At 50.6% G+C, this 15,227-nt stretch overlaps 1 protein-coding gene across 3 annotated transcripts in view; it reads left to right on the forward strand.

Moving 5' to 3' along the window:
- Positions 1–578: 578 nt before the first annotated feature.
- P4ha2 (prolyl 4-hydroxylase subunit alpha 2) overlaps positions 579–15,227 on the forward strand; it is a 29,506-nt gene continuing 14,857 nt past the window's right edge. For all 3 annotated transcript variants that reach the window (XM_057774714.1, XM_057774713.1, XM_057774712.1), the window contains exons 1-6: positions 579–654; positions 1,149–1,266; positions 9,113–9,212; positions 9,858–9,954; positions 10,334–10,485; positions 13,027–13,164. In XM_057774714.1, the coding sequence (XP_057630697.1) occupies positions 9,131–9,212; positions 9,858–9,954; positions 10,334–10,485; positions 13,027–13,164 (469 nt within the window). In that variant the 5' untranslated portion in view covers positions 579–654; positions 1,149–1,266; positions 9,113–9,130. The remainder of the gene's footprint in view (positions 655–1,148; positions 1,267–9,112; positions 9,213–9,857; positions 9,955–10,333; positions 10,486–13,026; positions 13,165–15,227) is intronic.

A 15,227-nucleotide genomic window follows, 5' to 3' on the forward strand; every position in this document is an offset into this window, starting at 1 on the left:
CTCAGCCGCCAGGGCATCTTTTAGTTCAGAATAAGGTAGGCTGCTTCCCTTTCTTCTTGGCTGTCTCTCAGGCCCGGCGGGCTGGCTGAGGTGTCCAATCTCTTTGGCTTGTGTGATAAACCATAGGTCGACCCCAGGATGCTCCAGGCTGTGGCAACTTCTCCTCACCTCTCCAGAAGAGTCCTAGCTGGGCCAGCCTGAGCCCTTCAGAGAAGCAGTTAGGCTTTGGGGATGGGTCACCTGCCCTGAGCGCACCCCAGACCATTCTTCCTCAAGTCTCCTGGGACACTCAGTTCCCCTCCTCAATGACACCAGCCTCCAGCAATCTGCCGGTTGTGCTGGATATGGGGGAGGTAGGACCACAGAGGACGAGGGCAGGCGTCAGGGCCCGGGGATAGCTGGCATGGGGGACGTCGCTCGCCCACGAGGTGCAGGGAGGCGGGCACCGCATACGTGCAGCGCGTGGCGAGCGGCTTGGGCCTTCCCCGAGGCTCCAGTGGCTCTGAGCCAGGCCAGGCGGGCCCGTGGGGGTGGCGGGAGGTGGGGGACGTGGCGGAGGCTCAAGCGGGTGGAGCCTCAGACGAGGGAGGAGCCGAGCGCGCCGGGGCGACGCCGCGGGAGGTTCTAGAAACGCCGGCTGCTGCGCGTGTCCAGGTGAGCGCGGTTCTGCGGGGTCGTCTGTGGTGCTGGGCTCGGGTTGGGGTGGCCAGGCGGTGCGACCTGTCCTGCGCGGAGCCGGGAGCTGAATCCGGGATCACGCAGCCCCGCGCCCCACGCCCCGCGCCCAGCGCCCTGATTCTTCACCCGCCTGGTTCCTGTCCCGCCCGTGTCCCTTCCCAGGGTCAGGGCGGTGAGGTCGGCGGCGCCCTTCCTGCCGGTGCGGCTCGGCCGGGCCGGACACTTTGGCTGGCCCGTGGGATCAGGATCCCGGGAAGGGGCGGCCTGACCCCAGAGTCGCCCCCATCTAAAGTGGAGGCGCCCGCCTGTCCCCGGAAGGGTCGCTGCTTAGGGTGAGGGAGACCTACTCCTGGCTCTCAAGCCTAACAGGGACTAGCTTGGTGCCGCTAGTTTTATGGACAGTTATATCAGAAAGCCTCCTCCTCTCTGTCAGACATCCCTGTCGAACCTCTGATGTTTTCCCTCCGTAGTTGCGGAGACCCGTGGTGATTGACTGATTCAACAAACAGCTTTCAGTGTGCCTGGAGACTGCAAAGACAGGCAGGCAGAGGAAAGACTCAGAAAGTTCAGGTCTAGAGGAGCAGTAAGGTAAGTACTGGGTTGCTAGGGAGTTTGGACGGTGTGGAGTTGACAGATGTCTGAATGCCTCAGGACAGGGGGCAGGACTCCTGTGGACTGGAGTGGTCACTTAGGATGCACCCAGAGTGGCCACAAACTTGGGCCAGTATCATCTTTGTGATATTCTAGTGGAGGCAAGGTGATGGGGAACGGGCCGATTAGGAAAGAGTTGTCCAAGGGTCCCAACCACCAAGGAGGGAGAAAACTAAATGTGGAGAAGTTCATTGAGCGTGGGTCAAGAACACGTCTGTCACCGGTTGTCACTGGGAAGTACAGGTGGGTGCTTCTGTCATCTGTGTTCTAATGTGACATTTACTATGCTGTTGGAGAGGGCATTGAGTTACCTCCGAGGCGGCCTCCTCATCCCGCAGAATCTCACTTTAAGGCTTGTGCAGACCACCTGGTCCTCCTGATGGACGAGATGACCTAAGGGCAGGGTCTGGGTGCACCACTTTGTAGCTTTTGGCATCCTCAAATGTCCTACGCTTTGTCTAGCTCAGAATATAGGGCACTTTTGCAATCTGTTGCTTGTTCTGAGTTTATATCACACCTGCGACAGTCTATGATTGAGTTCTCTGTTAAATTGACCGGGATTTCCTTTACCTTGTACCTCATCTGCCTTGGAAGTGTTCAAGGTGCAATCTGTCACTATGTTTTTTTTTTGCCCCAAGGCCGGGCCTCTCGGCTCCTCTCCATGCACAGGATATTTGACCTCTGGATTCTTTTCTTCTGGGGCCTTCTTGTTCTCACACTGTCCAGCTTGTCCACTGTGTGGCCCAGCCAGTGAAGCCACGTTGCAAGGATGGAGTTGGCTGGAGGCCTTATCCCGAAGATTCTGTCATACTAACCCTCCTTAGTACTTGGAGAGCTTCATCAGGCAGATACGGTGACAACCCAACTGAAGGAAGCATTGTATGTGATCTTTGATATTCCTTGTCACAGGCTCTGCTGTGGGGTGATGCAGAGAGTGGCTTACTTATCTACAGATTGGATGGCCCACAATGGATTGTGGGCCATTCCTTGAATAGTGTGTGTCTGGTATCTGGCTAGAACGTGCTTGGCTAACTAGAATAAGGGAGAAGAGGAGGTGGAGGAGGCATTTTTTTTCCCCCATAGGCAGCTCCTAATCTCTCTGAGGTTGCTGTTTAACGCTGGCAACCAGCCTCGGCCAGGGAGGAGCCCTGTACGTGGGTGCTCATCAGAGGGAGACTGAGTACACACAAGTCTGAGGAATGAGTGGAGAGAGGGAATTGAGGGTTTCCTCATCTCCTGAGAAAGCTTCCCTTTTTGAGTGCACCCTCCCACATCCTTGGGAGGGTTTGAGGCTGAACGAAAGGCCTTGGCTGACTTATGGCCACGCTGGCTGATAGTGTGCAGAGGCCTGGGAGGTGTGTCCCTGGCTTCTGGGATCTGTCAAGAGCTTAATTTTATGCAGATGGAGATTGGCAGCAGACGCTGTAATGCCGGCACGTGAAAGATCAGCGGAGTATTGCAAGAAGAGCTCAGCTTTGAAAACGCCATTTAAATCTAGTCATTTAGACCCGTGAAGTGCCTGATGGTGGGACACCATCCTCTCCCAGAGCGAAGGAGGCCGTGAAGTCCTGTGGTCTGTGGGTTTTGTGCTGGGGACATGAAATGAGGGATAGACAGACAGTTTTTCTTCTCAGTGAGAGCGGAGCGGGACAAGAAGGTCTGGACTGGACCTCTTAGAGAAGAGGGATTTCTTCAGCTGAGACCTCTGCAGGGCAGAGGATTAAGTTGAGAGTGATTCCCTGGCTCTGGTAGGTCTGTGTGAGCCTGGTCCAGGCCAGCCTCTGCTCCAGACTTCTTGGGAAGTGCTTGCTAGAGATTGCCTGCTCTGTACCTGGCACTCCTGGGAGCCAGGGCGGGGTGGGGTCCCGAACGCTTGTGCTTGTAGGAGCCTGGAACGAGCAGATTTTGGGGTATTGGTTGCGCTCCTGGCCTTTTGCCGGGGGACTGTCCTTGGTGGGCTTTAGGGTCTGTGACTAGACAATTCCAGGATCACCTCTGAGTATTGAGTACGTCGTGACACCTGATTCCAGTCTGTCCTGAATGGAATATGTTGTCTCTGCTGGCGTTCCTGGGATGCGGGCATCACTCACCTTCATCATTTCTTGCATCTTCACTGCCTCCTCATGGACCTTCCAAGGGCGACTAACTTGGGCTGAGCAAATGCCCACTTCAGCTCCCCTCATGTTCCTGTGATTCTCTTGGTGCCAACGATTGGTCAAAATCAGCCCAATGGTTGGCAGCTTGCTGACACCTGTCATCTAATTCAGTTCCTGTACAGGAGGATCAAGAAGTCTAGGGTTTGACCAAGATCACAAAGCCAGTGAGAATTTAACTCTGGGTCTTTCCTACCCCAGGGCAGCTGTACCTATCTGTTCCTTGGGTGTCAAAGCTGGGTTGACTGATAATGCATAATGTGCCCAGTTGAAATGACTGCCCACTTGAATTCAGGGAACTGTTGTTATTTTTTGTCCATGGGCTCTCCTTTTCCTAATGGGCTCCAACTAGGGATGTCATGGACTTTATTTGTGAATCTTTGAGCCCTCCGTGAGAAAGTCTTCAATCTGAGTAGAATATGACTTCCCAATTTCAGGAAGTCACATGTCCCATGAATGACACATGTGATACTGGATGGTCGTGGCTAGCAGAAGGGGGATTTGTTGGGGGGCTTAGCTTGCGAACATATGTCAGGTGTATGGGGAGCCCTTCCTCCACAGTGATATTTCTCACGTCTTATACACTAAGTCCCTCCTTAGTCCTGATTTCACTTTCTTTAGCTTTCACCATCCACACTCAATATGTTTATTGGAAAATCATAGAAATAAACAACTGTGAGCCCGCCCGAGTTCTGTGATGGAATCCGTGTTCCTCCGTTCTGGTTTTCACAGGCTATCATTGCTTTGTTTAGTGTATTCCTGCTGTGTACACTGCCCATTGTTAGTCTCGCCATCCTTTGTAGCCACCTGCTTATCAGGTTGACTGCATGGTATTAACACTGCTTGTGCTCAAGTAACCTTTTAAATAGTAGGCCCCAGCGTGCAAGAGTAGCCACACTGGCGGCTTCATTTCAGTAACTTGTTATAACCATTCTATTTCGTTCTGTTGATAATTTCTCATTGTGTCTAATTCGCAAATTCAATTTCATCATAGGTATTCACTCACAGAGAAAGCACCATACGCAGGGTTCGATACTATCTGTGGTTTCATGCACCGGGTTTCTTGGAATGTATCCTCTGCGGACCAGGCAGGAGTATTGTAGCTGAAGCAGAGATGATTATCTGGCTTACAAGGTTTTTGTGAGAATTAGATGGTAGAAATGAAAGATCTCTGGAAACATAAACCATGGTTATCTTAGACTAGGTTCCCAGAAAGCAGAGCCGGAGGCAGAGCTTAAGTGCTTAGTGCTTATTGGAAAGTCTATTGCAGGGCAGCCAGGGTGAGGGGAAAGGAGAGACGAAGGGGAAACAATGAGGAGGTACCTTAGCAAACTGGTCCCCCTCAATGGAGGTCTGCTAGCTCCTCTGCCATTTCGGGCCTGCTTCTGTGTAGAACCTCCGTGGGGACTCCATGCCTGTGGACGGTTTCTTACAGAAGGTATTTGGAGGAAGTACCTGCTGGCTCCCTCTTGTATTTTATCCTTCGTCAGCCAGAGTTGCCTCAAGAGAAGTTAACTCTGCCTCACTCCTCAGCGTGGTCCTTCTGTAGCCACTTGAGAGCCTAATCAGGAGGCAGTGGGAGGAACCAGAGCATCTGGTTTGGGTCAACAGTATCTTCTGCCTGGCTAAGGCAGAGTAGAAGGTTCAGAGCCTAGGGCATGGGGCAGCATGGTGATGCTTTTTTTTTCATGCATGAGTTAAGTTCAACTAGACCATTAGACCATCTGTTGAGGCCCAGATGGGAACCCAGCTAAGTGTTGGCAAGCGGACCTTGGCAGCTTCTCTGCTGCTGCAGGAGGTGATGGTTTTGATGGCTCCCAGCATTCATGTACTGACTAGAGATGATGTAAGGACAGATGGACTGTACCTGACACAGGCATTCCTGTCAAGCCTGGTGAGCTTCCACCCCTGACGACAGCGGTGGGGCTGAAGATCTAAGGTCAAAGTTCTGTTACTGACGGTTTTACTTGCTTTCTTAAATGGATACTGGGAGATGGGACTCGAGGGGACTCTTGGGAGATGGGAGAACACTTGGCTTCACTGAGCAGACATCTGGCTTTCACAAGTATCTTGGTGGAGGTAAATACTGAAGTCGTTGAAGGGTTGAGTCTGAGGTAGTGCAGTGGGCTGGAGAGGGTAGCAGGACCAGGTCATGGAGCTACAAGGGCCTGTTGGGCTAAGGTGTTTGGATTGTATCTTATCTGGCAGTGGGAACCAAAGGGAGGGCTTCAGCAAGCCCTGCTGGCTACTTGGTAGAATAGAGTTGGAGAGAAGCCCATCCAGAGGTGTAGAGGTCAGAGCAGGTGGGACCTGCATGGATGAGGGGTACGCTAGAGGATGATCAGGGTGATGGCTGACGCACGGTGTCAGGTAGTGAGACATGGGTGCACTTCTGAGCCTGTGTGGACAGCCACATGCTTCAGTGGTGTGACCTCTTGGAGCCTGTGCATAGCTCCTCCTTGGTTGAGTACCTGGGTCCTCTCGGCTCTGCCAGTATAGCGTTAGCCACTGTATGGCAGACTAGGACATGGTGGGAAAGGGGCTGAAGAGCCTTGTTCGGGGGAGGTTATCCCTTTACTGAAGGCAAATAGCATTTTTTGCCTAGTGCCAGGCAAGACCTCTTTGCAAACTCATGTTCTGTCTCTGGGCAGTTAAGTGCTTTGTTAAAACTCAAGATGTAGCAGCATTTGGACGGCAGCTGAGAGCTTGGCAGAGGGTCCTCCCCGATGAGGTAAGGGGAGAAGCTGAGGACGCTGCCGGTTTGCAGCTGGAAACATCTTTCCATGGCTACTTGGCCAGGTTATAAATGCACTTTCCAAAGAGCAGGCTCGCTTCAGGAGCTCAGGTTGTATGTCTTGGAATCACCATGCCGAGAAACGGTGCCAGCCGCCTGGTGGGTGAATTGCTGTCCCTGGGACATTGGCAGGTTTTGTGAGACCTCCCTACAGGGGCCCAGACACTGGGACTGCCAAGGCCCCTTTGGAGTTCAGTTGTGAAGGGCCTGCTTTGTTTCCTGTGCATATTTAACATATCACAAAAATATGTACCTTTTTAATTCTAGTAGGATTTCTTGTAGAAAGATCAGGAAAACAAACATAAAAAGAAAAATAAAATCACTTCACCAAGATACAGTTATGGTATGATTCTTTTTTATATGTATACGTACATTTTTTTTTCCTTTCAAAAAATGGAACATACAGTAAGGATTATTGAGGGCTGGCCCTTGCCACTCTGCTTTGATCATTACATGCTGATGGCCACAGAGTGTTTATTGTTACATAGTCTATGTTAATGTACTATACAGAGTGTAAACTCTTTAGTGGCGGTTTCTTCATCTGAACAAATTCATGATGCTTTTCCCTGGGTGCTTGCTACAGGGCAGACTTTATTCCAAGCCCTGAGGTGTGGATCATGAAACTCAGCAGTGTTCCTATTTGGTGCCGCGTTTTCATAAAAAGGGGTTTGACCATGACAACCTCCTGTATTGTTTGTTCTTTGTGGATTTCTGAGGGCTCCTGGGAAAGCTTTTGACAGCGCCGGCCCTGGGCAGACTCATGTATTCCCCCTTTCTCTGTCCTGGGTGAGTGCTGGATGTAGCTATGAGGCTGGAGTTGACATTCCTCACAGTGTAGAGCGCAGTTGCTCTTGGATAAGAGCATCCTCTTCACCTGACCCCAGTTAGGTGACCTTTTACACAAAGCCTTTTGAGCTCAGGGGTCCTGGGGTCAGAAGAAATGAGCAGATGGCCCTGATTAGAATGGTGCCTTGGGGCCCCCAGTTCTCTGGCCAGCAGAGTTTTCTTACTCCTCTCCCCAGCCGGAACGGGACTGGGAAGGCTCTTGGTAAGTTGCTTCCTAAAGCGCATGTGTGACTCTCTGAGGCTGTGTCTCCAGGCTGGGATCTGTGGATGGGCTCATCTCAGCCAGGCAGCACATTCCAGAGAAATGACAGCTGGCCCTCGTGTAATAAAGAGACCTGGCTGCTTTCTCTCAGTCGCTGTAAGGTATGAACTGTGGGTGGTATTTGGAAGTAATGAAAAGGCTTCCCCCCTTTCCCGAGGCTGCTGCCCGATTTCTGAGTAGGTATGCGCTGGAACTGGCCACACAGCTGGGAGGTGCATGGAGCTCCCCCACTTCATCCAGGTCTGGTCTAATTTCCTGTCTGAACTCTGCTCTCTTTTTACCCCCACTTTGAGGGGTAGTTGGCTGTCCCCCACATCAGAGATCCTCCTAACCTGGAGATTTTTCCTACATAGTTTTGGGCATTTGTGTCTCATTTATTTCCTTTGCTTTCTTTTAGAGTAAATTTCCATCTGAGCCGTTTCAGAGACTTGGCTGAGTTGAAACGCGAAGAGGAGGGATAGGCAGAACAAGGGTTCAGCAGGGTGCTGGCTTTCCAGCATGTTCCAGGCTTTGTGGCTTAGATGGGGAAGCATGTCTGAAGCCTCTACTGTGTACTTAGGCCAGCCGCCAGTGAAGCTTGCTCCAGGTTGCTGCTGAGTCCTTCAGAACTCTATCTGTTTCTAGATGGCTGAGAAGGCAGTACCTGGCCTCTCACCCATGTCAGCAGCCCGGCCCCAGTGTTGTGACTGTGTGACTGATCCACCTTTGTATCCTGAGCATCTAGCTTGGTGCCTGGAATCTCTGGGGTGCAAGTAAATGTTTGCGAATGGGTAGGGAGTGGCCAGGGAAGGTGTCTGTCTCTATCTCCACTACAGGAAGACCCATGTCTGTTCAAAAGTGCTCTCTACAGCAGGGGCAGACGGGCAGAAGTCAGTTTTCCTCTTCTTATGTTGACGGCCTTCTGTACACTTCAACTTGGCTTGGCCCCCTGAGTCATACTATCTCAGCTCTCTTTGTCATTGTCTGTTCTGTTCTGTCACTTTCTTGTGGACGGGATCCAGGTCCTTGAATTCTTCACCTCTATTGATATGTGGTAACAGGACTCTTACCTCTTTGGGCAGCCCTCAGTTCAAGTACAAAGGGAGGTCCCTGTTGGAGGCACGTTGTCACATTCTGGATGGTATGACCTGCATCAGTGGTTTGGGGAGAGTGGCCCTGCAGAGCTGCTTTCCCCTAGGAGATCCCCATGATCTTGATGTCCTGGGAACAAACTGTCTGCCTTAGATCGTCTTACATGTGGCTCTTGACACTTTCGTGGCATATGTATTAGAAAGTAAGACAGATAGATGGGAAGCCGGGTGTGCACACTTGTAATCTTAGCGATTGGAAGGCTGAGGCAGGAGGCTTATTGAGTTCTAGGCCATCTTGGTATCCACAGTGAGACCTTGTTTCTAAAAAGGAAAACAAAACCCAGGCAGAGGCCAGAATTGAGCACATAGCTCTAGTTCCATGTTGTGACCCCTCCCTTGGGCGATCTTGAATACCTTATTTAGTGATATACTTGAGGGTATGTGTACGTATGTGCACAGTGTGTATGAATGTTTCCTCTCATATACATTGTCCCCACCCCAGTACAGGGTCTTGCTATGTAGCCCAGGCGGCCTTGAACTTTGTTCTTCCTCATGCCGTCTCTTGAGTGCTGAGATTACAGGCATGTCCCAGCCATGTTCAGCTGAAGGTGCTCTTTCCACCGTGTCCCTCTGATGACTGTCCCTAAATGCCTTGCAGATACTGCCCTTTCCCATCATGGAGCTCCAGGTGTTGGTGTTGCTGATGTCTTGGTTTGGTGTCCTGAGCTGGGTGCAGGCAGAATTCTTCACCTCTATTGGTATGTGGCAACCGAACTCTAGTTTACCTAAGCAGCTCTCAGCTAAGTGCAAGGGGATGTCACTGCCTGAGGCTCATTCAGGGTTCAGTCCAGGGAGGGTGGGGCTTGCAAAGGTTCTCCTCCCCCACACCTCCACGCAATCCTGATGATCTTATGTCTTGGGAGGCAGCTTTCTGAATTGGGCCCTCCTTTCTGGAAGTGCAGACTGCAAGTAGCTTTCGGGTCTTTCTCAGTCCTCGGCAAGAGGGTGGTCTAGGCAGTGGGCATTCTCTGTCCCAAGGACCAGATTCTCTCCTTTTCAACTGGAAGTTCAGAGCTGATTTGCATTTGATGAGCCCTTTGGGTGTCCATCCCCCTATGATAGGACCAACCAGGTGACAATGGGAGAATGAAGCAAGGACTTCTCCTTTAGTCCCCTCCCCAGTGCACCCGCACTTTGCCCAGGCATGTTTTTGCCACCTCAGCATCTGTCTTCCTGGAGTTGGGGTCATGCCATGTGAATGACTAGGTACCACCTTTAACCATCAGTCCCTATGATTCCCAGTTTACTGACATGCACTTGCCTGGGGGTACTCACTTCTGTTCTGGTATATGGGTAGGCCACTCCTCATCCATTTCTCACTGGCCCTTGCTTCTCTCCTGTAGGGCACATGACTGATCTGATTTATGCAGAGAAGGACCTCGTGCAGTCTCTGAAGGAGTACATCCTTGTGGAGGAAGCCAAGCTATCCAAGATTAAGAGGTGTCCAGTGTCCTAAGACCCCACCCTAAGTCTCCCTGCTGCTCCCATCCCCTGCCTGTCACAGTATCTGTAAGAGGAATTCATTGAGAGGGTGACCCAGAGGAGCCGACCTGCAGTTAACTTGTGCTGGTCCTCCAGAGTTGCTGAGTCTACGGGTTAAGAAGCAACCATCTTTTTCCTTTCTGCTTAACACATTTTAATTTACACTGGAGTTCCCAGCTCTTACCTAGATTAAGGGCTAGAAGTATCTAGGAAGTTACTATAGTCATGTTTTATTATCTCTTGATGAAAGAGCTCTGGGCCTCACCAAGGAAATTACCAGACTGTGTGGGTAGGTGTGGTAGTCTTTTTTTTTTTTCTCTTCTCTTTGGTTTTACAGTTGGGCCAGTAAAATGGAAGCCCTGACCAGCAAGTCAGCCGCCGACCCCGAGGGCTACCTGGCTCATCCCGTGAATGCCTATAAGCTGGTAAAGCGCTTGAACACAGAGTGGCCTGCACTGGGGGACCTGGTCCTGCAGGACTCGGCCGCAGGTGAGGGGCAGTGAGCAGCTGTCAGCTGTGTCTATGCGCCTGTCTGCTTCTGCCTGGAGCTGTCCTTGTTAGTTTGTTTTAAAAATGGTCAAACAGTCACTTCCTCTTCTTTTGTAATGTTTCCTGGTAATGACATTTTCTAATTATGCTCCAGAAATATATCTTTTTATAACAAACTTCAGGAACACAAAGTATATCACATAAAAATCATGATGCTTAATCCAGTTGCTCCATTAAAATTATAATCTTGGTGGATGGAGAGATTACATAGTGGTTAAGAGCACTGGCTGCTCTTGCAGAAGAACCAAGTTTGGGTCCCCAGTATCTACATGGTGGCTCACAGCCATCTGTATTTACAAGCCCAGTTAATCTGACAACCTCTTCTGACCTCTGCAGGCACCAGGCATGCATACATGTATACACAGCATATGTGCATACACATACATGTATGCATGCATACATGCATGCACAAACATACATGCAGGTAAAATACTCACTCATACACATAAACTTTAAAAAATATTTAAGAAACCCTGTAATCTTGGGCTTGTGAGATGGCTCAGTGGGTAAAGCCCTCACCGTACAAGTAGGGGAGCTGAAGTTTGGATCCCCAGAAGCCATGGAAAGCCAGGCAAGTGTGTCTGGTATCATCCAAGCACTCGAGAGGCAGAGATTTCCCAGGGCAAGCTGGCTAGCTAGACTAGCTGGACTCAATTGAGAGGTCTTGCCTCAGTGAATTAGTAGAGGGAGATTGAAGAAGGCCCACGGCCTCCATGCACATCCATATGCATACGTGTGCACCCACCCATATGTGATCATGCCTACACACACACTTACAAACACCACCCATGCATACACACACCAAAAAGAATTAATCTGCTTACGTGTGAGCCAGGTGGGCTGAGTGTTGGGGCTGAGGCAAGCTGGGGAATAGAGACATCATCTGAATTCTTTCCTATATGTGTCTTTTACAACAAAACATGACTGCGTGGGTTCAACATAAATATGTGCTCAGTCCTGGGTTTCCCAGCTTCTGCAGATGCCATTAAATGTGCCTGTGCCGTGATTGTTATGGCTGGATAGTCATCTGTCACAGTGATATTCTATAAGCCTGGTCAAGTCACCTGGGTTGTGTCTAATTTTTCAGCTCTCATTTACATCTATCTTGGTGTCGACCTCTGGTTATTTTTCTAAGTTAAATTCCTTGAAATGGTATTTCCAGGGCAGAGCACGGATTTGCTAAAGGCTCTTTCTGGGCTAGTGCTTTCTGTGTGTGAACACGCTCCTGCAATCCAGAGGAGAGGATCTTGGTAATGGAAGGGTGGGCTGGAGGTGGGCCTCGGGATTCCCAGCCTCAGGCTGGGCCTCTTCTCAGAGCTGGGAGTGCTGATTAACTTCAGACTAGCTGTCTCTCTGACTGAGACTGGTCACAGCCACGTGACCAGCTGGGGTTGGGCTTGGCTGGGGGCTGGGTAGTCTCAGGGGAGGGTTTGGTGAGCTCAGCCCTGCTGGAGCTGTGCCTGTTAGCTCACTGCCTCCAGAAAGCACTGCCTTTCCCAGACCCGCCTCCCCTCCCTTTCCTGGGTTGGGCCTGCTGCTCAGAACAGCTCAGAACAGGCTGTTCCTCCTGCTTGCGGGAGCTGTAGGCGAGGAAGCCCTTACAGAAGCAGATGATCTGCTGTCTGATCATCAATAGCTGGGAGCTAGGATTACCTGGAAGGTGATGGGACAGGCCCAGAGAGCAATTAGTTATGTTCGTCTCTGATGTTGGATGCTTGTCCCTGAAATAAGGGGGAACCCGGACAGTACAGTGTGGCTGTCTATGAGGCTTACCTTCTTTTTTTGTGGATGCTAACATCTTCAGAGTTCCTGACCATATGGCTGTGAAGAAGATAATGTAGCAGCTTTTTCATCCCTGGGCCCTGACTTGCCATGTGGAGAAGGGGTGGCACCAGGTGCTATTGCTCTTGGAAAGGGGCCAGGAGTGGAATTCGTTGGCGTTCCCCTCCCAGTCCTCAGTTCTTAGGCAGATTCTCAGGCCTGAAGCATTAGCATGGCAAGGCCTGGAGTCCTAGAATATTAAGAATTGTGTCTTTCATTGGGACTAGGCCTTGAGTCCCTAGAAAAGCCACCTGGGGCTACTTCAGCAGTCAAATCTGTCTAGGCTCTGGGCTGTGGTCTTGGTACCACAAGCCCATACTCTGACTCTGGACTCAAGTGCTAAGCCAAGTACAGGACCTTTTAGTTCCAAATGAACAGCATAGGGAGGGCTAAGAAAGAAGTTCTGTGGAGAACTGCCAGCTCTCTGAAGAAGGAGAACACTTTATTGTTGTTTTTTTTCTACTCTTATTTTGGTGCTGGCTCCCGAATGCATGCCAGGCAGGTGTTCCGATCACTGAGCCTACAGCCTACCAACAGCCTTTGAGGGAAGGGGCAGGGAAATCCCACCAGCCAGACACCTTCTAGCACCTGCCTCTGGTCCCCGGTAGAATTCTGTCCCCGGGATCAAGAGTGACCTCTCTTCTCACTGTTACTTGGAAGGTTTTGTTGCCAACCTCTCCGTGCAGCGGCAATTCTTCCCCACTGACGAGGACGAGTCCGGAGCCGCCAGAGCACTGATGAGACTTCAGGACACGTACAAACTGGACCCAGACACAATTTCCAGGGGGGAACTTCCAGGTGAGGTACCTTGTTTTCTTCAATGTCTGTTCAGGTCAGACTGGCTTAGGTGGAACTCACTGTAGGTGGTGGTGGTGGTTTCTGGTTCCCTTTGGATGCCAGTCTCCCATCTTCAACCCCTTCCCCAATGTCTTGATTCAGGTATTAGCCAAGATCTCTCCTCTAGCATGGTAGAGAGTTGAGGATGTTGCTCAGGAGTCTCCCTCAACATCCCACTCCCAGAAAATCGCCCATCAGCTGGTAGACCTGCTTCCCATCCCTGAGCCTCTCATTGCTTTCTGTCCACGGCTGGTCTGTAGGCTCACTGAGTCTCCCGTATGTCCCCCTAGTCAGTCTCTGTTCCTTCCCATTCTGTCCTTACCTCTCTGAGCTCTTTGAGTTCATATATAGTCCCGCCTAGTCCCCATTTCTTTTGTCCCACTTTCCCTGTGTGTGTTCTCTCTCTCTCTCTCTCTCTCTCTCTCTCTCTCTCTCTCTCTCTCTCTCTCTCTCTCTCTCCTGATCTCACAAGAAGGCTCTGTAGCTCACCGCTCATACTTCTCTAGGTCCAATGCTCTTTTGAGTCCATTTCTTCTTTCCTGAGGCTTCTGGGTAGTGATTTGTTATTTTCTCTGCCGCCCTCCCTTGTTCTCACATACTCCTGAACCCACAATGCCTTTGTCCCTCTCGTCTGTGATCCTCTTCTTCAAAGTCACCAGGAGTACAGGGCTGGCAAAGCCAGCAGGCGGATTACAAGCATAACACCCTTTAATTTTGCTGTAGCGTTTGGCATGGATTGTTTCTTTCTGTCTGATGTCCTGGATTCTGGGGTGCTGATCTCTGCCTTTTCTCTTTTCACAAGTCTGGCCATTCGTTCCTATGTTTTTGATTTTTTTTTTAATTGGCCTTTTGCCTGTTTCCTGCCCAGTGCTAGTGATTATAGATTTACTGGGTCTAGGGGGTTATTTGAGACCAATAAACTCAAGAATTCAGTTGGACCTCATTATAATTTAAATAACACCTCCCTTCTTGGGAGCCTAGGGAAAATGCAGCTGAGAAACCCAGGTGATGTAGGACCTGTCTTCCTCCTTAGTTGTCCTGTGGCTGGCTACTCAAGGCCCAGGGTCTTGGTGTGGAGAACTCTGTTGAGCTAATAAGGCGGGGACGGTTCTCTTTATTCCTGCTTAAGTCAGTATTGGTCCAGACCCAACCATGAGGCCAGAGTGAGAAGGTAATTCTGGGAAGCTTTTTGCCTTGTGGCTGTGAGGCATGGTGGATGGGAGAAGGGAACTGTATATTGACAGTGTCCTTCCACAGTTAACAGGCCCCTGGGTGTCCTGGATGGGGCCGGAGGGCAAAGCGAGTTACTCCCCAGAACTTCACCCACTGTTCCCTCTGAACCCCTTCCTCAGGGGAGCCCCACTGTTTTCATCACTTGATGTGCTGCCTGACACGGATGACATGCAGATCTGTGTTCCTTGTCAAGGCATGTCTCCTGGGCCTCCAACCAGAATAGGTGAGCACCTCTAAACATCTCTACTTGGACATTCCATGGATTGCATAAACTTCATTGGTGCCAAACTGAAATTCCCATCTGTCCTTACCTATTTTCTTAGCAGAAAGCACCTCTGCCCATTGGCAGCCTAAGCCATAATCGTAAAGTCTATGGATTCTGTCTCTCTAATGCCCTCTGACCCTTTGCATATCTCCAATTCACTGAGGACAATTTTCTGTCTGCCCCTAAGTACACATTTATCCATTTGGCTTCAATACTTAGCTTTCAGAAGTGACCCCAAAGTCTCCCTATAGGTGGTCTTTGAGGTTCCCCTGCCACCATGGGACATTGCTCCCACCTTGCCTGTTGTTCCCAGCGTTTCCATCTCTCGGCTCTGGTACCTTTACCCGTTGTGGGTTCCTCCGTGTCTGTTAGCCCTTCAGCGCTCAGCCTAGCTGTCCCCGTTCATGGAGCAGACACTCGAGTTTCCTTCTGAGGAGGATGCTGAGTTATGGACGTCATTCCTCACATTCTTGGCATTCATAAGACATGTGGATTGTAGCTGCTGATCGCTAACATCCTGAGGCAA

Source organism: Chionomys nivalis, chromosome 7, assembly GCF_950005125.1.
Source record: "Chionomys nivalis chromosome 7, mChiNiv1.1, whole genome shotgun sequence".
Lineage (NCBI taxonomy): Eukaryota > Metazoa > Chordata > Mammalia > Rodentia > Cricetidae > Chionomys > Chionomys nivalis.